This window comes from Phodopus roborovskii, unplaced genomic scaffold (assembly GCF_943737965.1).
Source record: "Phodopus roborovskii unplaced genomic scaffold, PHOROB, whole genome shotgun sequence".
Taxonomy (NCBI): Eukaryota; Metazoa; Chordata; class Mammalia; order Rodentia; family Cricetidae; genus Phodopus; species Phodopus roborovskii.
In genome coordinates, this window is record NW_026126482.1 from 4,986,330 (window position 1) to 5,010,862 (window position 24,533).

The 24,533-nt window shown below is 41.9% G+C and overlaps 1 protein-coding gene across 1 annotated transcript; it reads left to right on the forward strand.

Annotated features, from left to right (window-relative positions):
- The first annotated feature begins 642 nt into the window (after positions 1-642).
- Positions 643-24,236, forward strand: Gkap1 (G kinase anchoring protein 1). Its single transcript, XM_051194184.1, has 11 exons — positions 643-892; positions 1,351-1,494; positions 4,294-4,371; positions 6,206-6,329; positions 11,190-11,212; positions 16,364-16,516; positions 18,851-18,952; positions 20,216-20,279; positions 21,361-21,431; positions 21,715-21,792; positions 23,930-24,236. The coding sequence occupies exons 1-11, from the start codon at positions 677-679 to the stop codon at positions 23,975-23,977; spliced, it is 1,101 nt and encodes a 366-aa protein (XP_051050141.1). The 5' UTR covers positions 643-676; the 3' UTR covers positions 23,978-24,236.
- The last annotated feature ends 297 nt before the right edge of the window (positions 24,237-24,533 follow it).

The following is a 24,533-nucleotide window of genomic DNA, read 5'->3' on the forward strand; positions in this document are numbered from 1 at the left end:
GGACCCAGGGGCTCACAACCCTGTACAGCAGTCCCTAGGGGATGCAGTGCCCTTTTCTGGCCTCTGAGGGCTCGGCTCCTGCATGTAGCGAGCATGCAAGTCACTTATTCTCAGCATTTTGGCCAGTTACTTTTACCTGCACTCCATAAACAAAAGATTCCCTCAGCGGGCTAAGAGCAGCATTGATCAAGGTGGTTTGGTTTGCCTTTTCAGCAAAACAATGGTAGTAAGTACCCCTACCTAGGGCCTGTGATCTCATCAGCCTAGGCTTTGGCCAAAGTTGACAGTACAGACATGACTGTGTCTGAGGGAGTGTGAGCTCTTTATTTTTCAGTTAGTTGTCAGGCCTCAGTCTTTATAGTCTGGGCATTTTGAATGTAAGAATGTTCTTTTCTATTCTTTTGGTTTTTTTCTTGGAAGTCTAGGATAAACATAGCTGCAGTACGGGGTCTCTGTGTATAATGGAAAGTTCTGTTCCTCCTCTTCCAGCAGCCCATCATGCTTTGGACTTTCCCGCGAGTGTGTACAAACACACCACAGAAGCGTTTATAGAGATACAAATCCAAATAGTAAACGCGATGTCAGGAGAAATGTGTTGTACACGCCTGACGGTCGTCATCCACCTCCTCTCGCCCACAGGGATCCCTGCTGCTGGTGTTAAACCGCGGCCTCCGCCATGGCTTCAGCGGTCCTTAGCTCCGTCCTCACTACTGCCTCTCGGTTTGCCCTGCTACAAGTTGATAGTGGCAGTGGCTCTGATTCTGAGCCCGGAAAAGGCAAAGGCCGGAATAATGGCAAGTCTCAAACTTTGGGAAACAAATCAACTACAAATGAAAAAAAGAGAGAGAAGAGAAGAAAAAAGAAGGAACAGCAGCAGAGTGAAGCAAATGAGGTAGCTGTTGAGGTCCTTGTCTGTGTCCCCAAGACTGGTCCATCATGTGAGCCACACCGGAGCCACTGGCCATTGTGCCCCGTCTCTGGAGCAGAGCTGCTGGAGCACACACTTACCTGAGCCCAATGTGGTCCCCACCTACCCCCCCCCCCAGCAGCTTGTGTGTTCCTGCTCTTCACTTAAAACAGAGAAGTCTCAGAAGGAGGCAGCCCGTGCCTATAGCCCAGCTTTTCAGGAGACTGAGCTGACTGGGGAACTTGAGCCAGCCTGGACAGCATAGTGAGGTGTTGTGAAATGAACAAATTAATAGATTTACAAGTAAACATAAATAAAACCCATAAATAACTTTTATTTAAACTTTACAAGTTAATATAATGAGTATTTAGATGAGTAATTTTAAAATTAAAGTCATTAGTATTGATGCGCTGAATTTAATATATTTTGTGCTTATTTCATAGCTCAGGAATCTTGCTTTTAAGAAAATTCCCCAGAAATCCTCTCATGCCATTTGCAATGTTCAGCATGAGCTTTCCTTGCCAACCCCAGCACAGAAGGAGTCACGGGAAGAAAATTGGCAAGAGTGGAGACAGAGAGATGAACAGGTATGGCGAAGTAAACCACACTGCCTCACTTTGTTTTTGAGTTTGTGGAACTTTAAGATGCAGCACACCTGAGTCCTGTAACTGTCGTTCTAAAGGGCAGTTAGTGTTGATGATTCATGTGTGCGGCTTTGATGAGAGGCTGTGGCTAGTGTGTATTGTGTGTTAGAACTGTTGAGGCAAAGCAGTTGGCTGTTCCTTTGTGGGTTCTGGGAATCAAACCCAGGCCTTGGGCATGCATAGCATGTGCTCTGCTCTTGCGCTACAACCCTAGTCCAGGTTTTTGTGTTTTCTTGTTTTGTTTTTTAATTCGTCTGTTTACAAACGAAAAGAGTGTGAGGAGCATAGAGACATATAATTAACTTATTTCAAGTTTTGGAGAGCTGGAGAACTATCTTTGCCTCTTATCATACTTAGGCCTATTAGTTGCCAGCCCCACGAGAAAGTCAGGCAGATTTCAGAGAGAGCTGAGGTTTTGTTTTCTTTGTTGTGTTTGTTTGTGTTTTTCACTTTTAAGTTTCATTTCTATGCCAAGACCAATCTGGTCTATGTAGTGAGTTCTGGAACACAAGAAATGACATGGAGACTTGTTATTACTGATGAAAGCTTGGCCTTTAGCTGAGGCTTGTCTCATTAGTGCTTATGACTTAAATTAACCCATTTCCGTTTGTCTACATGCTGTGGCGTTTACCTCTCCTCCTGCACGTCTTCCTCCCTCTGTGTCTGGCTGGCAACCCCGCCTTTCTTCTCCTGGAGGCCTCTCTGTCTGAAGTCCCGCCTGTACCTCCTGGCTAGCGTTGGCCATTTAGCTTTTTAGTAAACCAATCACAGTGGCATATCTCCACACGGTGTAAAGGAGTATTCCACAACATGGTGAGACCATCTCAAAAAAAACCAAAACAAAACAAATTTTGATTTCATTCATATTTTGTTGTTGTTCTTCTTCTTTTATCAGAGTGCCTTTAACACATCCTAGTGTCTTGCAAGACTTAAAGCTTCCTAATCTGTTCTGCTGCCTGGCTCATTGGGATATCAGACTAAATATATGATATATTAGAAATAACCACAAATTTTCTTTTCATAATTAAATGTTAAAAATAGGATTTTTAATGGCAAATTGATCAGCTTTGTTCAGAGTAAACTAAGATTTGTTATTTTTTTGTTAAGATCATCTTATTTTTAATTCATGAACAAATATTTTGTACTCATATGTTTTCTTTTTATGTGACTAACATACATATATCCTATTTTTACTTTATTTTTTCATTATATAATGATTTAGGTTTTTTTTTTTTAATGTTTATGGCAGTTTTCCCTGTGCATGTATGTATGTGTGCCACAGACGTACCTAGTGCTTGCAGAAGCCAGAAGAGGGTGTTGGATCCCCTGGAACCGGAGTTGAGATGGTTGTGAGCAGCCATGTGACTACTGAGAATGGGCCCTCTGCAAGAGCAGCCAGTGCTTACTGAGCTGCTTCTCCATCTCCTGTAATTAAATTGTAAAGTGCTGTTTCCTGCTAACAGTTCATTTGAATTGAGTTAATCCTCAGTTTTTATAGATCATTGTTTAGAAGTTGTAGTTTACTATAACTTATTTAGATCTTCAAAAGTACTCTGTGTGTCACTTGTGTGTATGATCTAACAAAGAAAGCTGGCCTGAAGATCAGAGTGCAAAGCCATAGAGGCCAGGCAGTGGTGTTGCACACCTTTAATCCCAGCACTTGGCAGACAGAGGCAGATGGGTCTCTGTTAGTTCAAGGCTACCCTGAGCTACACAAAAGTAATCCAGTCTAAAAGAGAAACAGCTCACACAAGGGAGATCTCGGCACCTTTAATCCCAGCACTAGAGAGGAATCCAAGGCCGGAGAGAACAGGCGCTCACTCCCACTGCAGTCTGAGTTAGCTGGAGACAGGTGCATTGTGGAGATGCAGTCTGAGGACAGCGCCGCCCTTTCCGTCTTTCCGTCTGCGAATTGGTAGGGGTGAGAGCTCTCGAGTGGCCGGCTGGCCATTTTTCTGATCTTCAGCTTTAACCCCAATAGCTGTCTCTGTTTTTTTATTATTATTAAGTAGAATTCTCACTACAACTCTCATTTATCGTTTTAATTCTCATTGTATTTTTTTCTGTTAGATCAGTGCTTTTCTATGTAAAGCTAACTTGTTTTGCTGTTTGTGTCTCAGTGTAAGATTGGATGAGATACTTTCAAAGGGGGAGGTTTTAGTGAGAAAGAAAAGTTTAATTTGTAGAGTTCAGTATTAACAGTTTTCTAGTTTTTAAGATACCCTTTTCCTTTTGACATTGGTCCAGGAGCACTGAGAGGCCAGAGCTAGCAGACACCACACTGAAGAGTGACAGCGGGTGCTTAGACCTCCCTTGAGATATCTGAAGGCAATGCCTAGAAGAGCAGAAAAGACCGGTCTCACTTCCCACGTTGCGGTGGCTCAGCTTGGGTGTTAGTGTGGTACTGTGTTAGGATGGTGGGGATGCTCAGGTGTCCTGTTGAATCAGGAGATATCAATAGTGTATTTCAAGTATTAAGTGAAGGGTTTTAGAGATGTCTGTAGCATGAATAGACACAGATATGAACTCAAATTAACAATGGAGGCGGAGATAGAAATTTCAAAAATAGGAGTTACGTTTTTGTACAATACAGAGTCCTAGGATAGCATGGTTAAATAAGTTTGGAGAACTGATAACTTTTCATTTAAAGTGCATTCTTTTTCTTTCCTGTATGTATTTTCATATATCATGGTTATTTTGAGAGTGTGGTATAAAACTGTTTGTTCTGAAACTTTTTTTTAGCTGACATCTGAAATGTTTGAAGCTGATCTTGAGAAGGCATTGCTGCTCAGTAAGTTAGAATATGAAGAGCATAAACAGGTACTTAGACATTTACCAATGTAAACATTTAAAACTTTTAAGTGGCCAAAGCTCAGGTCAGTCCTTCCTGGACTTATATAAAACTTATCCTCTAGGACTGGGATGTAACTTGGTGTTAGGCCCTGGGTTCATTCCCTAGTACACCTTAAAAATCCACGGTAGGATTCCCTCCTCAGATCCTGAGGGACAGAAAAAGAAAAAGTGAGCCACACCTTGTCTGATGACTTGGAATGTCCAGTTTCTCCAGCTAAGATGAAACAAACAAAAATGAAATTAATGCCAGGTGATTTATGTTCATTTTAAATGAGCATAAACTGTAAGTCCATTTAGGGAGCTCTGAGGGATGCTCAGTGGGCAAGTGTGATTACACACGAGGCCCTGGTCCAGCCATTAGTGCCGCTCGCTCCTCAACAGTCGACTTAACAGTAAAGGAGATGGGAGCGCTTCAGGGCCCTGGAGCCCACGGGAAGGCTGCCTGCTCTCCGGAGGCCCTCCCTATACATAGGAAACTAAACCAGAGAAAAATACCACCGCAACAAAAATGGTTAGGTGTTCACTTAGATAAAAATCAAGCTAGTATAAAAGTGAACACAACACACTTCACGGTGATTGAGCCATTTAAATGGACTTGGAGGTCCTCCTTTATTAATCAATGCATATGATTTTAACTTACAGAATGTTACCATACAGTAATGATTTCCTGTTGTTGTTCTGAAGCTAAAATGATTAGTGTTCAGGAGTGGAGCATATGGTATGGATGAAATGTCATGATCCCAGCCAGTTTTGTTGGACACTAATGAGCCTAAGAGAAATGTTACTTTCATATGTAAAGGCAGATTTATAGAATTGTGTTAGTGTGTTCATAGAGTTTATGAATCTATTTCAGTAAAATGTCAATAATCATGTGTGTTTGTGTATGTGTATATTCGCACGTATGTGTGTACATGCATGAGGCACACATACACGTGTGTATGACATATGTTATGTCGGTGCCCATAGGCAAGTGTGTAAAGGAGGATCAAGTAGGAAGTCAGGGCCATTGGTTGAAGAATGAGCAGTGTGCCAGAGGTGTTGAGCACTGGGGCTGCTGTCTGCACAAGGGGCAGTCATTAGTGAAAAAGTGGGAACTTGGCTATTGAAGCGCATATAAGAACAGGTTAAGGAAGGGCACACTGGATAACAGCCAAGCTCTTACTAGGAGGGTTGGGGAACAGAGGCAGCAATGGAGACTTGAGTCTTTACAGATGTTTGGAGAAACCGTTTTTTTAATGTGTGCAGTTAGGGGTTGGCTCAGTGGTTAAGAGGACTGGCTGCTCTTCCGGAGGACCAGTGTCCCATTCCCAGCACCCTCATGGCAGGCACAGCCACCTACCTGTAACTCTAGTTCCAAGGGACCTCCCCGGGCACCAGACATAGATTTAGGCAAAACAACCATACGTGTAAAATATTTTTAAAAAATAAGAGTTGGTTTAAAAAATATTGTCTTTTAGATTTGGTCATTAGGAGAAAGCTGATCTTAATGTTAGTGTCAGAATGACAGAATTCCCAGTTCAGGGAAAGAGACTGGAAACTGTAGATTATTCTCCTAATTTAGTCTTGAATAAGAAGTTGTCAGTGGGGGGGGAGGCTTATGAGTCAGTCTATATTTTTACTTTAATGTTTTCAGTTGAGAAAATGAGCAATAACTAAGTGAGAATTTTCATACAATTTGGCTGGCCTAAGTTTTCAGTCTTTTATTTGCCTTCAATCTTTAAAAGTAAAACAATAAGAAACATATTGAATTGATGTTATGCTTTATAAACTAAACTTAATTACTGTTGGTAATTCTTTTTAGGATTACGAAAATGCTGAAAATGCTTCAACTCAGTCAAAAGCTGTAAATAAAAAAGATAAAAGAAAGACCCAGCAGGGGAAAGACAAACCTCTCACAGTGTCCCTAAAAGACTTTCAGTGTGAAGGTAAAGTACGTGCCATACCCGCCTCACCAGAGCTGTGCCAGTGTGTTGTTTGTCTCTTCTCAGACATGGACGTGTGTGCCCAGGCTGGCCTCACACTCACTGTGCAGCCGAGGGTCCTCCTGCCCTTGCCTCCAGGTCACAGGCACGGGTGTTACCGTGTCCAGTTTATGTGGTGCTGGGGACCAGACTGGAAGCTTGCTTATGCTGCCCAAGAATCTACCAACCGAGTCTTTGATAATTGGGAGTGCTTTTGTGATTTTGGTTTGGTTTGTTTACATGTAGAGTATAAAGATACAACCCTGCGTTGTTAGTTCAGTACCGCTGTGCCAGGTTAATTCCACCAGACAAGTGTGCTGGCTCACAGTTCTGGAGGTGAGGGCGTTCAGTGTCGAGGTATCAGGGTCTGTCTGTCAGTGCCTGCAGCTCACGTGGTAGAAGACAAAAGGGCCGCAGAGAAAGTCCTGTGTGGGTAAGTGTTTGCTCAGTCAGGAGAGGGCGCCAGCAGCAGACCAGAAAGACAGCTGCTCCAAGTCTAGCTTGTTGCACCGGTGAGAAGCATGGGTGAGAGAGAGGTGGTCTATAGAAACACAGCTGTGTCACCACACCGCCCCCAGAATATCCCTGTCTGACTGCAGGCAGTTCTATCTAAGCCATCTCTGCTGCTTTTGCCATCTTAGGGACAGGCCTTGTGGGGCTTCCAGAACTGTAGGAGTCTTCCTCTTCCCTCCAGGGAATTTTTCCTTTACGTTACTGATTGTTTCATACACTCTGTAACTTTCTTGTCTAGCTGTTGAATTGATTCAATAATTTTCTTGTATAGGTCTTAAAGTCCTTTATCTCTTTATTTGGATTTTCTTTAGGGGTTGGTTTTTTAGCAGGGGTTCTGATGTATTTTTGGCAATTTGGGAACCCGGTCATCCTTGTTCTCTGTTACCAAGAAGCAGTCTGTTTGTGGCGGTGTCTAAGGGGTCGTCTGTTTGTGGCAGTGTCTAAGGGGTCGTCTGTTTGTGGTGGTGTCTAAGGGGTCGTCTGTTTGTGGCGGTGTCTAAGGGGTCGTCTGTTTGTGGCGGTGTCTAAGGGGTCGTCTGTTTGTGCCGGTGTCTAAGGGGTCGTCTGTTTGTGGCGGTGTCTAAGGGGTCGTCTGTTGTGTTTCTGCGACAGTGTGTGTGGCCTTCAGTTTTCAGTCTCTGTGCTCTCCATTGTTTTACACTTACTTTTGTGAGTCTTCTTTTGGGCTTATGGTTGGGGGAAGCAAGTTCCTTAAAGGGTGAATGGTGCACTGTGCTGACCTCCCTGTGCTTCCTCTGTAGATGCATCTGCCGCGTAGCTGCACCCCTGTGCTGGTGGATTCCAGTCCCACCTGCCCCTCTGGGCAGTAGCAAGGGAAAGGGAATTGTGCACTGTGGCTGTTTGTCAGTTTCAGATCCCTGTGCCCGTTGTAGCACGTGCTTGAGGTCTCCTGTGGTTTCGTTTCTTCCTTGGCATCGAGTTGACCCTCCTGTGGGCTCTGGCAGTGTACACATTCAGGGTGAGGGTCACGCTATTGCAGGTGCCCGGCATGGTGCTCCTGTGCTCCTGTGACAGCAGCCATCTTAGTTGGTGCTACTGGCTGTCTTGGCTGTCTCCTTTGTAGCTGAACTCTTTAGTTTCTCTCGGCACTCCTGTATTGTAACCATGCTGCACCCAAACCCCTGGGCTCGAAGGCACTCACCACCATCTTTGCACCCTTTTGGTGGAAGTTTCTTAGAACACAAAGTGCAGTGGGTTTCCAGAGCTGGAATTGTTCATGGCACGTTGTTAGATTGTTTCACAAGCAGGGCAGACACTAAAATCAAAGTCCCATTGCTTAATAATTTCCCAGTGATCATTGTATTTCAACATGAAGTTTCCAGTGGCAAAAATTTAAAGCAGAAATCTGTTTAGAAATAACTCTGAGGGCTTAAAAATTAAACAAGTCATTAAGACTCTATGAAACTTAGTGAAAATTGACCTTGTTATATTTCTGAATTTGTTCCTATGCTAAAAACTAAAAGTAAAATTTGACATTTTTACTTTTTGAGTAATTAAGTATGGTATTTCTAACTGTGATGGTGCATGCCTGTGATCCCAGAACATGGGAGGCTCAGGCAGGAAGATCATAAATTCCATGCTAGTTTGGGCTGCATTGCAAGACCTTCTTTCAAATAAAACAAATAAAAATGTGTTGCCATAGTACCTGGTTGAGTTTATAGTAGACTCTGAATAACTAATTTTTGTTTTAGAAATTTCATTTAGAAAATGAAAATACAAATTTTAGAATGAGGTAGTATTGTTGCAGTCACTGTCAAACAGCAAAGGTCATACTGGCCTCAAAGATCAAACAGCCTCAAAGATGTTTGTACTGTGGGAGCTGATATACAGCACAGTAGTGACTATCCATGCATGGTGATGAATACCCTACAAATACACTTTCTTAGTAGCATTAGGCATCTATCAGGTGCTCAGAAGGGCACATGTAACAGTGTCGTTTGTATTATTCTGTCTGTTGGGACTCACTTTTCTACAGGGAATCTTTATTAACCAGTGCCCTACCATACTAGTTAGAATCATGGCTGTCTGTGCACTGGTACAGTAGGAAGCCATTTGACTATGGGGCTTGACCCATTAGACTTTGAGCGTTTTTTCTGTGAGGATAAATGCTGCCATCGCTGATTGCAAAAATAAATGGGAAATCTAAATATAGTTTTGAGAAACTAGCTTTTCTGTGAAGCTGAGTAAACTCAGAGGGGTTTTGCTTTCATTTGAGGATGAAGAAAGGGCTGGAGCGATGGCTCGGATGTGGATGCTTGCTTCTCTTAGAGAGCAACTGCTCCAGCCCCTGCACCCCATGGCATGCAGCTCCCAACCGCTGTACCTCCAGGCCAGCTCTAACTCCCTCTTGTGTTCTCTGCTGGCACCTGCACACATGTGGACTGACACACACACACACACACACACACACACACACACGCACATACGCGCACACACATACACACATACGTGCATACACAAATCCTAAAAGGGAAGGAAGGTTTTCTAGCATCTAAGTAAGTTATTTGGTTTAGGGATGAACCATGCACATTAAAGTAAAATATCCAAGTTTATCAAAGAGAAGTTAATTTTTTGTTTGTTTGTTTGTTTTGTTTTGTTTGTAGACCGTGCTGGTCTTGAACTCACCTGCTTCTGCCTCCCAAGTGAAGGTATTAAAGGTGTGCCCCACCACTGCCTGACTCAAGAAGAATTTTTTACATGATCAGTTTTGGTTCTATGGAGATGGTTCAGCAGTTAAGTCAGCACCCATAACTGCCTGTCACTCCAGTTCAGGGAATTTGATGCCCTCTCCTGTCCTCATTATACGCCACTGAGACGTGGTGCACAGACACACGTGCAGGCTAACACCCACCCAACCCACCCATGCACGTAGAGTAAGATTATACATATATTTTATTGTAAGAATGTTTTTTCCTAGATGTGTATCTATTCACCACATGTGTGCTGGTCCCTAAGGAAGAGAGGAAAGGGCATCAGATTGCCTGGAACAGACATTACAGGCAGCTATGAGCCACCATGTGAGTGCTAAGAATCTAATCCAGGTCCTCTGTAAGAGCAGTCTTTGCTCTAAAGCAGTGGGCCATCTCTCCAGCCCAATTCAAAAAAAAAAAAAATGTTGTTGAAAGGTAGGCAGGCAGAAGCGTTCCTACCACGCACAGGCTAGGGAGGCAGGTCACTTGGTAGTGGGCTTGTCTACCGTGCAGGGAGCCTGAGTTTGGTTGCCAGACACACGCACTGAGCTCTGTGGGGTGATCCTGTAATCCTAGCATGGAGATGGAGGCGGGACGGTAAGAAGTTGGGTTTCACCCTCAATGGCATGCTGACTGGGAAGTTAGCCTGGGCTACAGGGTAGAGAATACATTCCCCTGTGTGCTTAATGTCTTGTGATGATCACAGTTGTGGGGTTTCCTTGTATTACGACATCGTGTCACTAAGTAGAACAGACTAGAATAATGACCATCTGGTAGTTAGATGTGAGTTAATAACTTTGACATTGATCATGTATTATACTTGTTCTGATGAACAAATGATGTAGAGAATGAGGCCAACTTTCAAATTGTTGATTATAAGGGAGTCAGTCCTGATCACCCTGACATAAATGCAAATACGTACTGTGCTGATCACCCCTAAATTTCAGTATTTAGTCCTGCTTGTACTTTAGAGTCACCGGTTCTCTCTCTTACCCTGCTATCAGTCACTCCTGGCTAGAAGCCATGTAGGAGTTTCTTATTCATGGTTTGTTTTATCTATAATCTGTTAATTGTTCCATTGTTAAATTCTATAAATACACATCTATAAATATGTATATAAATATGCTAAGGATTGTACAGCACAATTAAATCAATATGTTTATCTTAATTAAGAATATAAATTGCTATCATATTTTTTATTTCATTCATCAAAGACAGTAATCAGGACATTTTCTATTAATAGTCCTCTGTGATATGATTTTGGGCATAGATGTATCTCCTCAAATTTCTGTCTTCTGAAAAATAAATGAAGTCACATAACTGAGTCATGTATAAAACTCACATGTTTAAAATCTAGTAACATCCCTTGGTATGGTGGCATCTACTGGGATATAAGGTATAATTCCTGAGCTGAACAAACTAGCCCACCTGGATGGATTTTAACATCCTAAGCCTGAAAGTAAATCAGACGTGAATCTTAGGAAATTCTGTTTGTAACTCTACAATTTTAACATTCTTTCAGATATTTCTTATTTTACATGTTAAAATATTTCTATTTGATAATTCTTTCCAATAAAACTTTTCTTTTTTTCATTTACAGATCATACTAGTAAAAAGACAGAGGTAAGTTTTACTGTGATTGTCCTATAGTCTAGAAAATACTAAAGAATAGTACCATAATGATTAGCAGTAAGTCTTTTTCTAGAGACATGGTAATTAAAGGTTTGTCTTGACTAAACTCATTATATTTCTGGTATTATGAGGATATAAGTAGTAGAATAAAAGTGATTATTTTCATAAACTACAGTTTCATTTGGCATTACTAAACTAATTTGTGTCTTATAAACTTAAAATTCAAAGAAATAACTTAGTCTCCAAATCTGTATTTTAATTTTTGTATTATTATCATTATTTTTCGAGACAGGGTTTCTCTGTGTAGCCCTGGCCATCCTGGAACTCACTCTGTAGATCAGGCTGGCCTCGAACTCAGACCTGCCTGCCTCTGTCTCCCGAGTGCTGGGACTAAAGGTAGTGTACCACTACTGCCTGGTGCTAATTTTTGTACTTGTAATGAGTTCGTTATTTTGTGTTGGAGAACGCATGTATACACACAGGTGTGTATTCACAAGTGTGTGTGCATGGTTATGCATGCATGGGTATACATGGTTGTGTGTGCACGGGTGTTTGTGCATGTGTGTTCATGTATGTGTGTGCATGGTTGTATGTAGAGGACAGGAAACAAGAACAGATGATGTTCTTTAGGTGCTGTTCAATTTGGTAGAAGAGAACTGACCCTTACAGTTTTTGTTTGCCTTCTGCTTATGTCATGGTTCACATGCCACCCTGTATGTGGCACACAGAAAAAAAAAAATCTTTAAAAATGTTTATCCTTCTAGATGTGATGATACATGTTTACAAGTCTCACATTTGGGAGGCAAAGGCAGGAGATGTTGGTTCAAGGCAAGACCCTGTGGCTAAAAGTCAAAATAACAGAAAAACCCGGGGGAGGAGGGGACACAAACAACCAAAAAGGCTGACAAAATGGTTCAGCACATGAAGGTGCTTACTGTCAAGCCTGACAACCTGAATCCGATCCTTGAGACCAAGTGATGGAAGGAGAGAACTAACTAGTGTCATCTGTGATAGCTCATTTGAGGAGCACCCTTAAGTGGCTGCTTCTTGGAATACCTTACAAACACTTGTCTATTCAGGGGTGTGGGGTAGCATCTAGAACCATTGTGAAGAGTGATATTGTAGTGCATTAGGAGATCTTTAAGTTATAAAGCTGGACACTGAGAGTTTACATGGAGACCTTAGAAATGAGAAAATGTTAGGCTGGAGAATGTTCAGTGGTGGAGTGTTGCAGTGCAGTCATGGAGGCCAGAGTTGCTATGTCAGAAGCTGAGCCATGCTTATCCTATAGACCTAGCTCCGAGAGGGGCAGGAATAGGAGGGTTGGTGAGCCTGCTGCTAGGCAGCTGAGATGATACAAGCTCCAGGGTCAGAGCGATCCAGCCTTAAGGGTTAGGTGCTTAGCGACAAAGAAAGGTGCTCAACGTAAATATAAGTCAAGCCTTAAGAGGGTATCTATGCTACATGAGGTTCAGGACTCAGACGTGTACGTGAAACCATGCCTAAAGAAAGCATTGCGCAGCTGGAGATGTTGCTGATGGTGGAGCATTTGCCTGCTGTAAATAAGACCCTATATTGATTCCCAGAAAAACTGAGGGATGGATGTTTTGTTCAACAACTCACCTGGTCTACAGGAATGCGTGCAGAAAAAGTGGGTTGTGGAAAGGGTGTGTTCTAGACTAGCAGAGATCTGAGATCACCAGCTGTACTGTGCAGGTCTTACTCAGACTGTGCCATGGCATCTCTATTGCAAAATGCCTCAACCACGAAGTACACAGGTGACGTAAAACAAACAGAATGAAGTTATGTTGTTTAGTGCTGTTTGCTTAATAACCAGATGGAAGTGATAAACACTTAAGTCAGGGTCATGGCTACTTTGTGGAGCCAAGAAGCTGCGTGTGGGAGATGATAAAGGGTGCAGACACAGGTAGGTCATGCTCGGGTTTCAAGAGAAACAAGGTCACGGGTGGCTTTTTTACAAGCAGTTTACTAACTGGTCATGTGGCTCTAGCACTTGCTGTCAAGCCTGATGGTCCTAGTGCAATCCCTGGACCCACGTGATGGAAGGAGCATGAAGGCTTTCAGAGAACACACACACACACACTCACACACACACTGTCAGTAAACAGAACACAATTTCAAATGACAGCTTTATTGAGTTATACTTTGTATCACACTTAACATTGCCTGCATATAACTAAATGTGAACAAAGACATAGATATCAAGCCCAGGCTCTCAGGTGCAGTAAACAATGGTTTTACCACTGAGCTGAGCTCCCAGACCCACTTGTGTGCATTTAAGGAGTTATATGACCATAATCATAGTCTAGATTTAGAATCGTCTATTAATTCCTCAGGGTTCCCGTGTACTCCCCTCTTGAGTCACTGGCAATTTCTGGTAACGTATGAACAGACTGTGTGGTCTTTTATGACTGGCGTTTTCACTTGGCATAGTGTTTTTAGGTTGACTTGTGTTGTAGCATGTATTAGTTCATCCCAACACTGAGGAGGCGAGGCCATCCTGTGTACACAGTCCAGGCCAGCCTGGGCTACAGTGAGACCCTGTCTCAAACAAGCAAATAATAGTTCATTCATCTGTATTGCTGAATACTGTGGAAATGCTTTATATTCACTTGAAAACTATTGATCATATTTATGTGGTTGTGTGTTTAACTTCTTTCTGGGGCTGGAGTTGCTAGGTTGTATAGTATATTTTCTTTCTTTTTTGCAGAGGTAGGTATTGCGGTAAATAAGGGTCAGGATAAACAAATAGGCCGAATAGATGTTTATTCAGGTAGAAATAACTTACAACCTAGACAGATGAACACCAGGAAATTCAACCCGATCCTCTCCTGTCCGAGTCACGCCAGAAAGAGAGCGCCTTCCTGGCGCCCCTCCGACCTCCTTCCTCAGGTCCTCTCCGCCCATCGCTCCACCCCCCAATGGGCGTGGTCAGTGCTACAGAAGGACTACCTCACTACAATTCCCCTTTTAGTCTAAAGAAAAGATTTAGGCTTAATACAAAACTATATACAAAACAGTGAATAACAAGTGTGCTCTAAGAAAAGGAACATGAGTGGTCAGTGCTACAGAAGGACTACCTCACTACAGGTAGGGATTGAAAATGTTTGCCTCTTTGTAATGTTCTGGGGATTGAACCCAGGGCCTTGAGCAGGGCCATGCCTAGGTTTGAGCCCTAACACTACAGAGGTTTATCCACAAAGGTTGAAAGGGTTAGTTAGAGCTGGAATCTGGAAACGCTTAGAAGGAGACAGGAAGAAAAGCAGTGAAGTTCCCACCTCTAATGTTATCCTGAACGCAATCCCTAGGTTTAAAAAAAAGCAACTAACGCAGAGAGGGAGGAGTGATGAGCAAAGGGGAGGGGTCAAGACCAGGCTGGGAAAACCCACAGAGACAGCTGACCTGAACAAGGGGGATCTCATGGACCCCAGACTGACAGCTGGGAAACCAGCATAGGACCCACCCAGACCCCTGAACGTGGGTCTCAGTTAGAAGGCCTGGGCAGTCTAAGGGACCTCAGACAGTGGAACCAGGATGTATCCCTGGTGCCCAAAAGGACTTTGGGAACACACCCTCTATGGAGGGACACTTTTTTAACCTAGAGACATGGGAGAGGGCCTAGGCCCTACCCCCTACAGACTTGATGACCCCTCATGGAAGGCCTCACCCTCTCTGGGAAGTGGATGGGGGATGGGATGGGGGTCTGTAGGGGGCCTGGGAGGATGGGAGGGAGAGGGAACTGGGATGGATATGTAAAATAAAAAATAAAAATAAAAAGAGCAACTAAAACTTTTTGTGTTACAAAGAGGACATGAAAAACTTGCTAAGGCAATCCTTAGAGTGAACGAGAGGAAATAGTTGCAAATGATATTTGATGAGATATGTATGTAAAATGCATAAGTTTGTTTTGTGTGTGCATGTCCATGTTTGTGCATGTGTGTGTTTGTGGGGACCAAAGTCAGGGTCCAGTGTCTTCTTCAGTTGCTCTTCACCTCATTACTATATTGAGAGGTGTCAGACCATCTTACTCACAGACTTGAGGATGGGAGGGGAGAGAAGAAATTCACAAAGTACATGTCCTCAGCAGGACAGATCTTTCTGCCCCCCCCCCCATCACCAACTGGGATTATATGCGTTTGTCCCCATGCTCAGCTTGTTAGGATACAAAGATGATTTTCTTTTAGATCTTTTGTGTGTGTGTGTGTGTGTGTGTGTGTGTGTGTGTGTGTGTATCTGGGAAAACATGTTTAAGGAACAGGTTTGTGCACATGAGTGCAGAGGCCAGGAGATGGTGTCTGATCCCCTGGAACTGGAGTTATAGGCTGTTGTGAGTCACCTAAAGTGGGTGCTAGGAACTGAACTCAAGCCCCCTGAAAGAGCAGTACAGTAACCGTGGAGCATTTCTCTAGCCAGAAGACAGAGATCCTTATAACCTGAAAGTGAGGAGGCAAGTAACTCTTGAGCAAGGGTTCTAAGTTAACCTTTTTCAAAAAGGATTGCACAGTGTCCAGTGAACACATGATGTCCATCCACCAATGACAAGAAGAACACAGGGTAAAACAGGGTGTTACTTGGTAATAAAAATGAAGCAGTGATGGCCCAAAATGTGCGACGGAAAATACAGTCATTCTGTTTCTATGAAATGTCAGAGTAGGTAAGTTCACAGAGACAGGGTAGAGAAGAGCATGGGTGACAGGAGTGGCTGCTAATGAGTGCAGAGCGAGAGAGAGACAGCTGTACAACTCTTGAGCACATTAGACCTGGGACCTGTACGTGCTAACAGGCGAGCTGTGTGGTGTGTGCATAATAAAAATGTAAAAAGCAGATAGTGCCAGGCATGATGTTACAGAATCCTCATTTCAGCATGCGAGAAGCTGAGGCAGGAGGGTCACAAGTTCCAAACCAGTCTGGGCTCTGTAGTAAGACCCTGCCTCTAAATATGCCAATCAATTGGTGCTCCAGATTATGACGGGGTAAGAAAAAGATGCCTGCAAGGGTGTGTCTCCTGCTGCTCTTCCAGAGGCAGGGTAGAGGGGGGGGGGCTGGCTCCCAGAAATCATTCCCTTTCAGTTCCCTGTGTGTTTGTGTGGGATGATAATAAGTCGTGATTTATTTTGACAGGAATCGAATACTTCTCAGACTTTATCACATGATGGGGGATTCTTCAATAGACTGGAGGATGATGTTCACAAGATTCTTGTTAGAGAAAAAAGAAGAGACCAACTTACAGAATATAACGGAACAGATAATTGTCCTGCTCCAGAGCACAACCAGGCATGTAAAATAAAATTGTAAAATCACAATGAAGCTTTCTTTTTCTTTTTAAAGGAATGTAAACAGCAGGCTTCAACTCTAGTTGTGTACAGTGACAGCTTTAGGGTGTTATCTTGGTCACCATTCTGCAAAGGGTGTGTGTGTGTGTGCAGTTAATTCTGTAGTGACTGTGGAGCTTGTGTTGTGCTGTATGTGTAGTTAAGAGCTGGTGTTGGAGAGGTTGGCCCTTGTCTCTCAGGCCCTGTGCTCTCGGTAGTATGAGTGTAAATATAACTGGATGATGCAGCAGCATTAGTGCCACATAAAGCCTGAATGGCAGTGGGATATAATGGAAACAGAACAGATGTTGGAATCAAATATTATGAAAATGTTAGTGTTGCAACTCATCTGTTCTACTATACTGGAACATAATTATTTCCTTCCTTATATGATCATTAAGTTAGAAATTACAATTTGAAATACTTAACAGTATATGTACACTATATATTTAATAGTTAATTGTTTTATATAGAAAAGAGTTGTGAGTATAAAAAAATAGGTCCATTATTTTAATAGGAATGGATGTTATTATGGGTTTCTGGAGAGAAGTTAACATTTGAGTTGGAAGATAACGGGAGAGGGATCTGAACATGCAAAGATGAGAATGAAGAAACAGAATTCTTCAGTCAAGATATGGACAGAATGAAATAGAAACCAGTATAAATTAAATGTTGTGTAAGTCTAATGAGGTAGATTAGAAAGGATTGTGGGATACACAAAGCCTATTTTGTAATTTAGTCAATAGTCAGGAAAGAATTTTAGGAAAGTTTTGAGTAGAATAAATGCTTATTTAGTAATAATTTTATTGTAGAGTCTAAAACAGTGAAGGCACATGAAGAGTGTGCATGGGGCTGGGCACAGTTAATTGCAAGGAGACAGGATAGTGACGCATGCTAGGCAGGGTGAGGATTGGTATAGCCATTTGAAAAACAGTGTCAGTATCTTACACCTGAAGCTAGCTGATGGACATGACTTATGCTATAGTAAATACTTCCCATGTTTTTCGAGACAGGGTTTTCTGTGTAATAGCTCTCGCTGTCCTGGAACTCTCTCTGTAGACCCTGCTTCCTAAGCACTGGGATTCAAGGCATGTACCACCATGCCTGTGTGTACAAGTCAGTTTATAGTAGCAAAGTCAGTCAAAACGAATGACTTGTTCCTATAGATAACAACATGGGTTATCACCGTGAATTTTAAAAATACACCATGTATTGAGAAAAGTCACTAAGTAGTAGTTCAATGAGATTACTATATATATTAAAAATAAGCCAGATGTGACTCAGGTCTGTGACCCTAATGTGTGGAAGGCTGAGATGTATCGTCTGACCTCCACGTGTTCCCGTATGCATAGGCATGTGTGAACACACACAATCAGTAAGTATTACCATCAGATTTACATACAGAATGGTAGACTTGAGAATGCATCTGTGTAAGTCAGTGAAGCTTTTAAGAAAAGCAGAGTAAGGAAAGTAGATTCTATTCCAGAGGGAGATGGGGAGATGGGGAGGAACAGCTTTGAAGCCCACAAAAGGAACAAAGGAGCCCAGAAGGTACGGGAACCCAGACAGGCAGCACAGGGAGCCGAAGCCCGCCGAGGAGGAGAGCTGCACAAGCCACTTTGTTAGGTGTACCAGGGTCAAGCCTTCAAGAGAAGGCTGGGCAAGAAACGGACCCACCACCCACCCAAGATGGGAAGATGCTGAACCAACAGATGGGAAAAAACCCCAGGACAAAAGCATAAGACCCTTCCAACGGAGAGCGCCCAAGCTACTGACCTCCTAAACAGTCCGATGTTTTCAGAAAAGGAAGCGTGTGCCCTTTGTCTAGCTTGGCTTTAACTCACGGGCTCTGGTGGTCCTCTGGTGCTAGCCTGCTAGGCACCAGAACCCCAGCACGCCACCACACTCAGCTCAAGGTCTTCATCTTCATGTGCCATCTCCCTCATGACCCTGCAGTTTACATGCATCAAAATAGAGCCGTGTCTGATGTCTACAGAGTGAGTTCCAGGACAGCCAGGGCTGTGCAGAGACCCAGTGAGGGGCACCTCTGCATGTGTTTATTTTAGGATAGACCTGCTGTTTTTTACATACTGTTCTAGAGTATACTTACAGCTTGTCATAAAAATCTTACTTGCTGTCACTATATATAACTAGGATCATGTAATTGAATGAAGGTAGAAATGAAGTAATTCAAAGTTGCCCAAGAAGTAAAGTGTACTTTTACTCTTTACTCAAAAGAATACTGTGAACAACGGTAGGCGCGGCCTGTGTCAGAAGCAGTGTTTTTCTTTTTCAGGAAGTGGGTCTGAAAGACGGGAGAATTGAGAGACTGAAGCTAGAGCTTGAAAGGAAGGACGCTGAGATTCAGAAGCTCAAAACTGCGATCACCCAGTGGGAGGTATGTGTCCATCACTTTTACAGACGAGTTAGGGACTCCACTCTCTGGGGCTGTGTATGTGTTTGTTACTCAGTTACCAGAGATCACCGTTGTTATTCACTCTTTCAAACTGACTACTCACCTGCAGTCTAAACAGTGCTACAAATTTTGTTATAAATATATATTGTAAAATTCAGTGAGCCAGCCGGTGGTGAGCCACCTTTAATCCCAGCACTCGGGATGCAGAGGCAGGCAGGTCTCTGTGAGTTCAAGGTCAGCCTGGCCTACAGACAGCCAGGCTATTACACAGAGAAACCCCTGTCCCTCCTCCCCCCCAAATAAAATATATTTAAATCCCCTGGGCTCTGGAATCATCAGTGGTAGCTCCTTGCTTTGTGCATTTGCTGGGGCTGTAGAAATAAAAATGAAACTGGTAAATTCTGCACAGACCTGGTATACACTGAGAGGGGAAATGACAGCTTTCTTGTACTGATATTTTTAGGCTTTTATCTTTTGGCAGCATTCAATATATATATTGTTTTCACTAATTGCTTATTGGTGTTTGAAAGTATTTGAGAGTACTAAGTGAAATGTTCAGTGAAGAGTGTTTGGGGAAATAATTATCAAAAATACACAGCTCCTCTTACTCATGAGTGTGTGGTGTATTGTTGATTAGGGTTAGAAGAACCAAGGCTTTGGGAAAAGAAAGCGAAAAGCCCAGCATTGGCCCTAGTTCTGTGTGTAACCGTATGGCTTGTAGAACAGACCCTGGGAGTTCAGTAAAACATGCAGGCCAGTCCGGTAAAACACTGGGAGCCATTTTCTTTTTCTTTTTTCTTTTCTTTTAATTGAGATTAGTTGGAATTAAAGTTTTTATTTGGGAAGAAAGAAAAATCTGTCAGGAAATTTTAATATTTTTCTGACTTTTATCCAACCACTACTTTTTTAATATTTAGTTTTATTATTTGTGTGTGTGCACACACGTACAAATACCACAACACATGTAGATTTCAGCTCTGTGGGGTCAATTCTGTCCTCCTACCTTTGTGTGGATTCCAGGAATTAAACTCGTATTAACAGCCTTTACCGAATTACCATCTTGTTGACTCCCCTTTAAGATTTCAAGGTTTAATTAAGTAGTCCTGATTACATCTTCCTCTATTCTGTTTATCTCATAAGTGATTTAAATTTTTAAGCAAGCGTAGAATGCACAACCCAATAAATTAAAAGTAGACCATAATTTATCAGTTACTTTAAAAAAGTTAAAATCTCTTTTATTATTAGGCAAAGTATAAAGAAGTAAAAGCAAGAAATGGACAGTTACTGAAAATGCTTCAGGAAGGAGAAAGTAAGTGTTCATGTGTTCTTAGGGTTGTTTTTAATCATGTTATGTGTATGGGTGTTTTGCCTGTGTGTATGTATGTGGGTTGCGAGTGTGTGTGGTGACTAAAGACACCAGAAGGGGGGATGGACTCTCTGGAACTGGAATCCTGCTTGTGAACCTTGTGGGTGCTGGAAGCTGAACCCGGGTGCCCCATAACAGCAGCCACTGCTACCTAGTTCTGTTTCTTTGAGATGGGGTCTTGCTGTGTAGCTCTAGCTGGCCTGAAACTTGTGTCTACCAGCCTCTGCTTCTCAAGTGCTTGGGTTAGAGGGGTGTGCACCACACTCAGCCTTTGTGTGTGTTTTAGAATTAAAGGCAGTCTTAATATCTGAAGAGAAGTGATCACGTTACATGTATTATCCACACACACACACACACTTTCCCAGAGTGATATAAGTTGGATAGTTTCTTGTAATATTATCGGTGTAAGGCCTCTTACAACACCTGGCTTTATGCTTTTTAAGATTAGCCAAGAAGCCAGGTGTAATGGTTTGTGTCTATAATCAGAACCTTGGAAACTGAGGCAAGAGGATCAGAAGGCCAGGGACCAAATATGCTAACCTGAGCTTGAGCCCTGGAATTTATATGATGGAACGAAACAGCTGACTTTCACACGTTATCATGACACATGGAGAATGTGGTGTGTGTGTGTAATGTGTGTGTAAGTAAGTGTAACAAAAAATAAAAGAAGTAACATGACCTAATAAAAAGATAAATATTCAAGGTATTTAGTTTTTTTTTCCTTGTAATTTTTTTCAGTTTTCTTAATATGCCTATCCTAGTTATTGTAAATTAAATAATTAATCTATTATCTATGCAGCTAGTATTTCAACACCACAGAAAAGCTCAAGTTACTAAAAAACAAAACCTGTTGCTGTAATAATGACCAGAATTTACTAGTGAGAAATAAGGCAGTCAGCTCCAAAAGAGCATGCATTTATTCAGACAGAGGAAGAAATGATTGCTGTGACTGCCCTGTCCTGAAGTCTGTCTTGCTCAGCACTGGAGTGACTGCAACAGTAACTCTGCTGTCTTCCTCCCCCAGTGAAAGACAAGGCAGAGATTCTTCTGCAAGTGGATGAGTCACAGAGCATCAAGAATGAGCTGACCGTGCAGGTACTCAAAGAAAGTTTGTGCTTGTCTTAGTAAACGTAGTGGGTGTGTCCTAAGGAGTTTGAAACGCTGAGGTTGGAGGTGATGGACGTGGACGCCATAGCAGGCATGGTCCCCTCTTCACAGTGAGCAGGAACACCTGTGTAACGTCCGAGGGCAGAGTCTCATGGGAACCACACGAAGGGCATCTCTGGTGCTGACAGTTGTCAAACTTTATCACACTGGATGTGTTCAGAATGAATGCGCATTCCCAAAAAGAGTTCTCTTACTGGGCATTTGGTTATAGGTGACTTCACTTCATGCCGCGTTGGAACAAGAGAGATCCAAAGTGAAAGTATTACAGGCAGAACTAGCCAAATACCAGGTATGTTTTATAATTTTGAAGTTGTCTTTATAGCTATATTTGGATTAGATAGAATGTAAGTATTCACCAGATATGTTAATGATTTTGTTAAAAAAAAAAACAATAAACTTCTTTTTTTTTTTTTTTTTCTGTGTTTGAGTTTGTGTGTGTATGGGGGACAGGTACCTGTAGAGGCCAGAGAGTGTGTTGGATCCCCTGAAGCTGGAGTTAGCAACACTTGTGAGCCTCCTGACCTGAGCTGGGAACTGAACCCAGGTCCTCTGGAAGAGCAGCAAGTGCTCTTAACCACTGAGCTGTCTCTACAGCTCTACGTTAATGTTTCTGTTATTGGCCAGATAATGTACATTCTCAAAAACATAAAAGTAATTCTAGGTATTGCTATGCACAACAGTAACCAAAGTGATTCGGGAAATGCATTAGAGCCATGCAAATGATGTGAACTGAATTATGTAACAGGAAGGCACACATAACAACACACCACAGCACCATGCATTTGATGACTTGGATGTGCAAATTGACATTTGAGATTATGTGACCTTTCACCCAGTGATTTGTCTATCCACTGGTGTTCTTTGCATTCATTATTATTTTGATGATATTTTGGATTCTTCGAGGTTTAGGAAATTAATGTAGCTCTTTTCCTGTATGAAGCAATTCAGAGTAGTCAGAATTTTCCATTAATCAGTGTGTCAGATTCTTTTCCATATGTTCTTACACCTTATACATATAAATCATCAATGTGAAATCATGGTTTTAAAAAAAAAAAAAAGACTTAAAATGCAGTGGTAACATAGAGAATACAAAAAGTTATTTATTCCAGCTTGGCATGGTGGCACACACCTTTAATCCCAGCATTTGGGAGATAGAGACATGTTTCTCTGAGTTCAAGGCCAGCCTGATCATGATGAGATGTTGAAAGCAGTCCTTGTATATCTGTTATTTGGATTTTTTTAAAAAATCTCATTGAATGTTTCACATTGACAGTATCATAGCCAATGATGCTTATCCCAGCTGTTGGTGGTAATTCTTATCATTGAGAAGCATGAGAACACAATAGTAGGGCCTAAGCATAGTGGCTGTTTGCCTTAAAGGAATGTTTTCTAAAAATAATTTTATTTTTCTACTTACAGGAAGTAAATCACTCTTTAAATATATGCTATTACACATTTCATTTCCCACTAAATCAGTACTTTTTTCCCCTAAATGAATAAATCTTTTTGGCCCTTCTGTGTGATCAGGAGTAAAGAACAGTGTTCATATATTTAAGAGTTTTGGGGTTTTCTTTTAATTTAAAAGATTAATGTATTTGACTTCAAAGGGAAGCTGTAAGCCCAAAGGGTAAAAGAGATGGAGAAGCCACTGGCTTTTCAGATGAGCCTGGCCTGACATGCCCCTAATGAAGCTGAGAAATATACCTTTAGCATATTCTTAAACTTTTAAGTATTTATTTTTATTTTATTTTATGTGTGTGGAAGTTTTGTCCTTAGTACCAGCCTAAAAATGAAATTTCTAATGTTGGGCCTGAAGAATTGGCTCAGCAGTTAAGAGCACTGACTGTTCTCCCAGAAGACCTGGGTTTAATTCCCAGCACCCACATGGCAGCTCACAACCTTCTGTAACTTCATCTCTAGGAGATCTAACACCGTCCTCTGTCCTCCCTGAGGACCATAGGAGATCTAACACCATCCTCTGTCCTCCCTGGGAACCAGGCCTTAAAGTAGAACACATATATATGTGCAGGCAAAACACCCATATACAGAAAATGAAAATAAATTTTAAAAATTTAAATTCTAAAACAATAATAATAAAACTATGCATAAAGTATAAATTAAGCTACCAACAAAATAACTAACTGAATTACCAAATTTGCTGATTATATGAAATGAATGAACTTCGTTTTTTACTTTTTAAAGTATTTAAGACAAAGTGAACTCTGAAAAGTGAGATATATTTGTGATCTTATTTAATCAGTCTAAACAGATCTATATAGAAATACTATTACTTTATATAGCATTTGTAAAAGTAAATTGTACAAGCAGCTTGGTAGAATACCTACCTAAGTTTTTGATTTTGTGTACTCCTAAACTAAAGATGCCGGGCTGGTGCGTCTAAAGTAATGTGCTGTTTTTCCTTGCAGGGCGGCAGAAAAGGGAAAAGGAACCCTGAGTCCGACCAGTATAGGTGATTACAGCAGCCTTTGAGATCAGCACACAGTACTTTCAGAATTTTGCAGAAATGTGTATATTTAATGCTGTGCAGCTGCTAAACTGTGCAGTTTTTGTTGAAGGAACTAAAAGCAACTAGCTCACTCATAGTCTACAATGTTATGTTCTTTTGGCTTAAAAGAAAATATAGAATACCAGCAGAGCTTGATCGTTGTTTTTTGTCCAAACTTCTTACGATTTTAGTTTTTCATCAGTCAATAAAATTAATTTACTCTTCCACTGATGTGCCTGGTCTTTAGAGGCTCGAAAGTGTGGTATTGTTATTGCTCGGTTTTCAGCACCTTTGCGTGCAGAGCCTTCCAGGGTGGCACCTTGAGGCTGGTGTCCTCAGGTGGTGGTGAGCAAAGTGAGCAGAAAACAGTCCCACACGTTCCCAAGGGTGCCCACAGTGTACACATGGTCCTCAGTGTTAGCTGAGGAAGCTTACAAGGGATGCTGTTTAGAGAGAATTTTTCCTGTGTATTTGATGAGAAGCATTCTGGTTGAAGGAATAAAAGCTGGACTAGATTTGCTTAA

Excerpts from the sequence above, each read along its gene's own strand:
- Gkap1 (XM_051194184.1), top strand. The coding sequence starts at position 677 with ATGGCTTCAGCGGTCCTTAGCTCCGTCCTCACTACTGCCTCTCGGTTT. Across the intron at positions 18,953-20,215 it reads CTGCGATCACCCAGTGGGAG|GCAAAGTATAAAGAAGTAAA; the intron begins GTATGTGTCCAT and ends TTTTATTATTAG. Across the intron at positions 20,280-21,360 it reads AATGCTTCAGGAAGGAGAAA|TGAAAGACAAGGCAGAGATT; the intron begins GTAAGTGTTCAT and ends TTCCTCCCCCAG.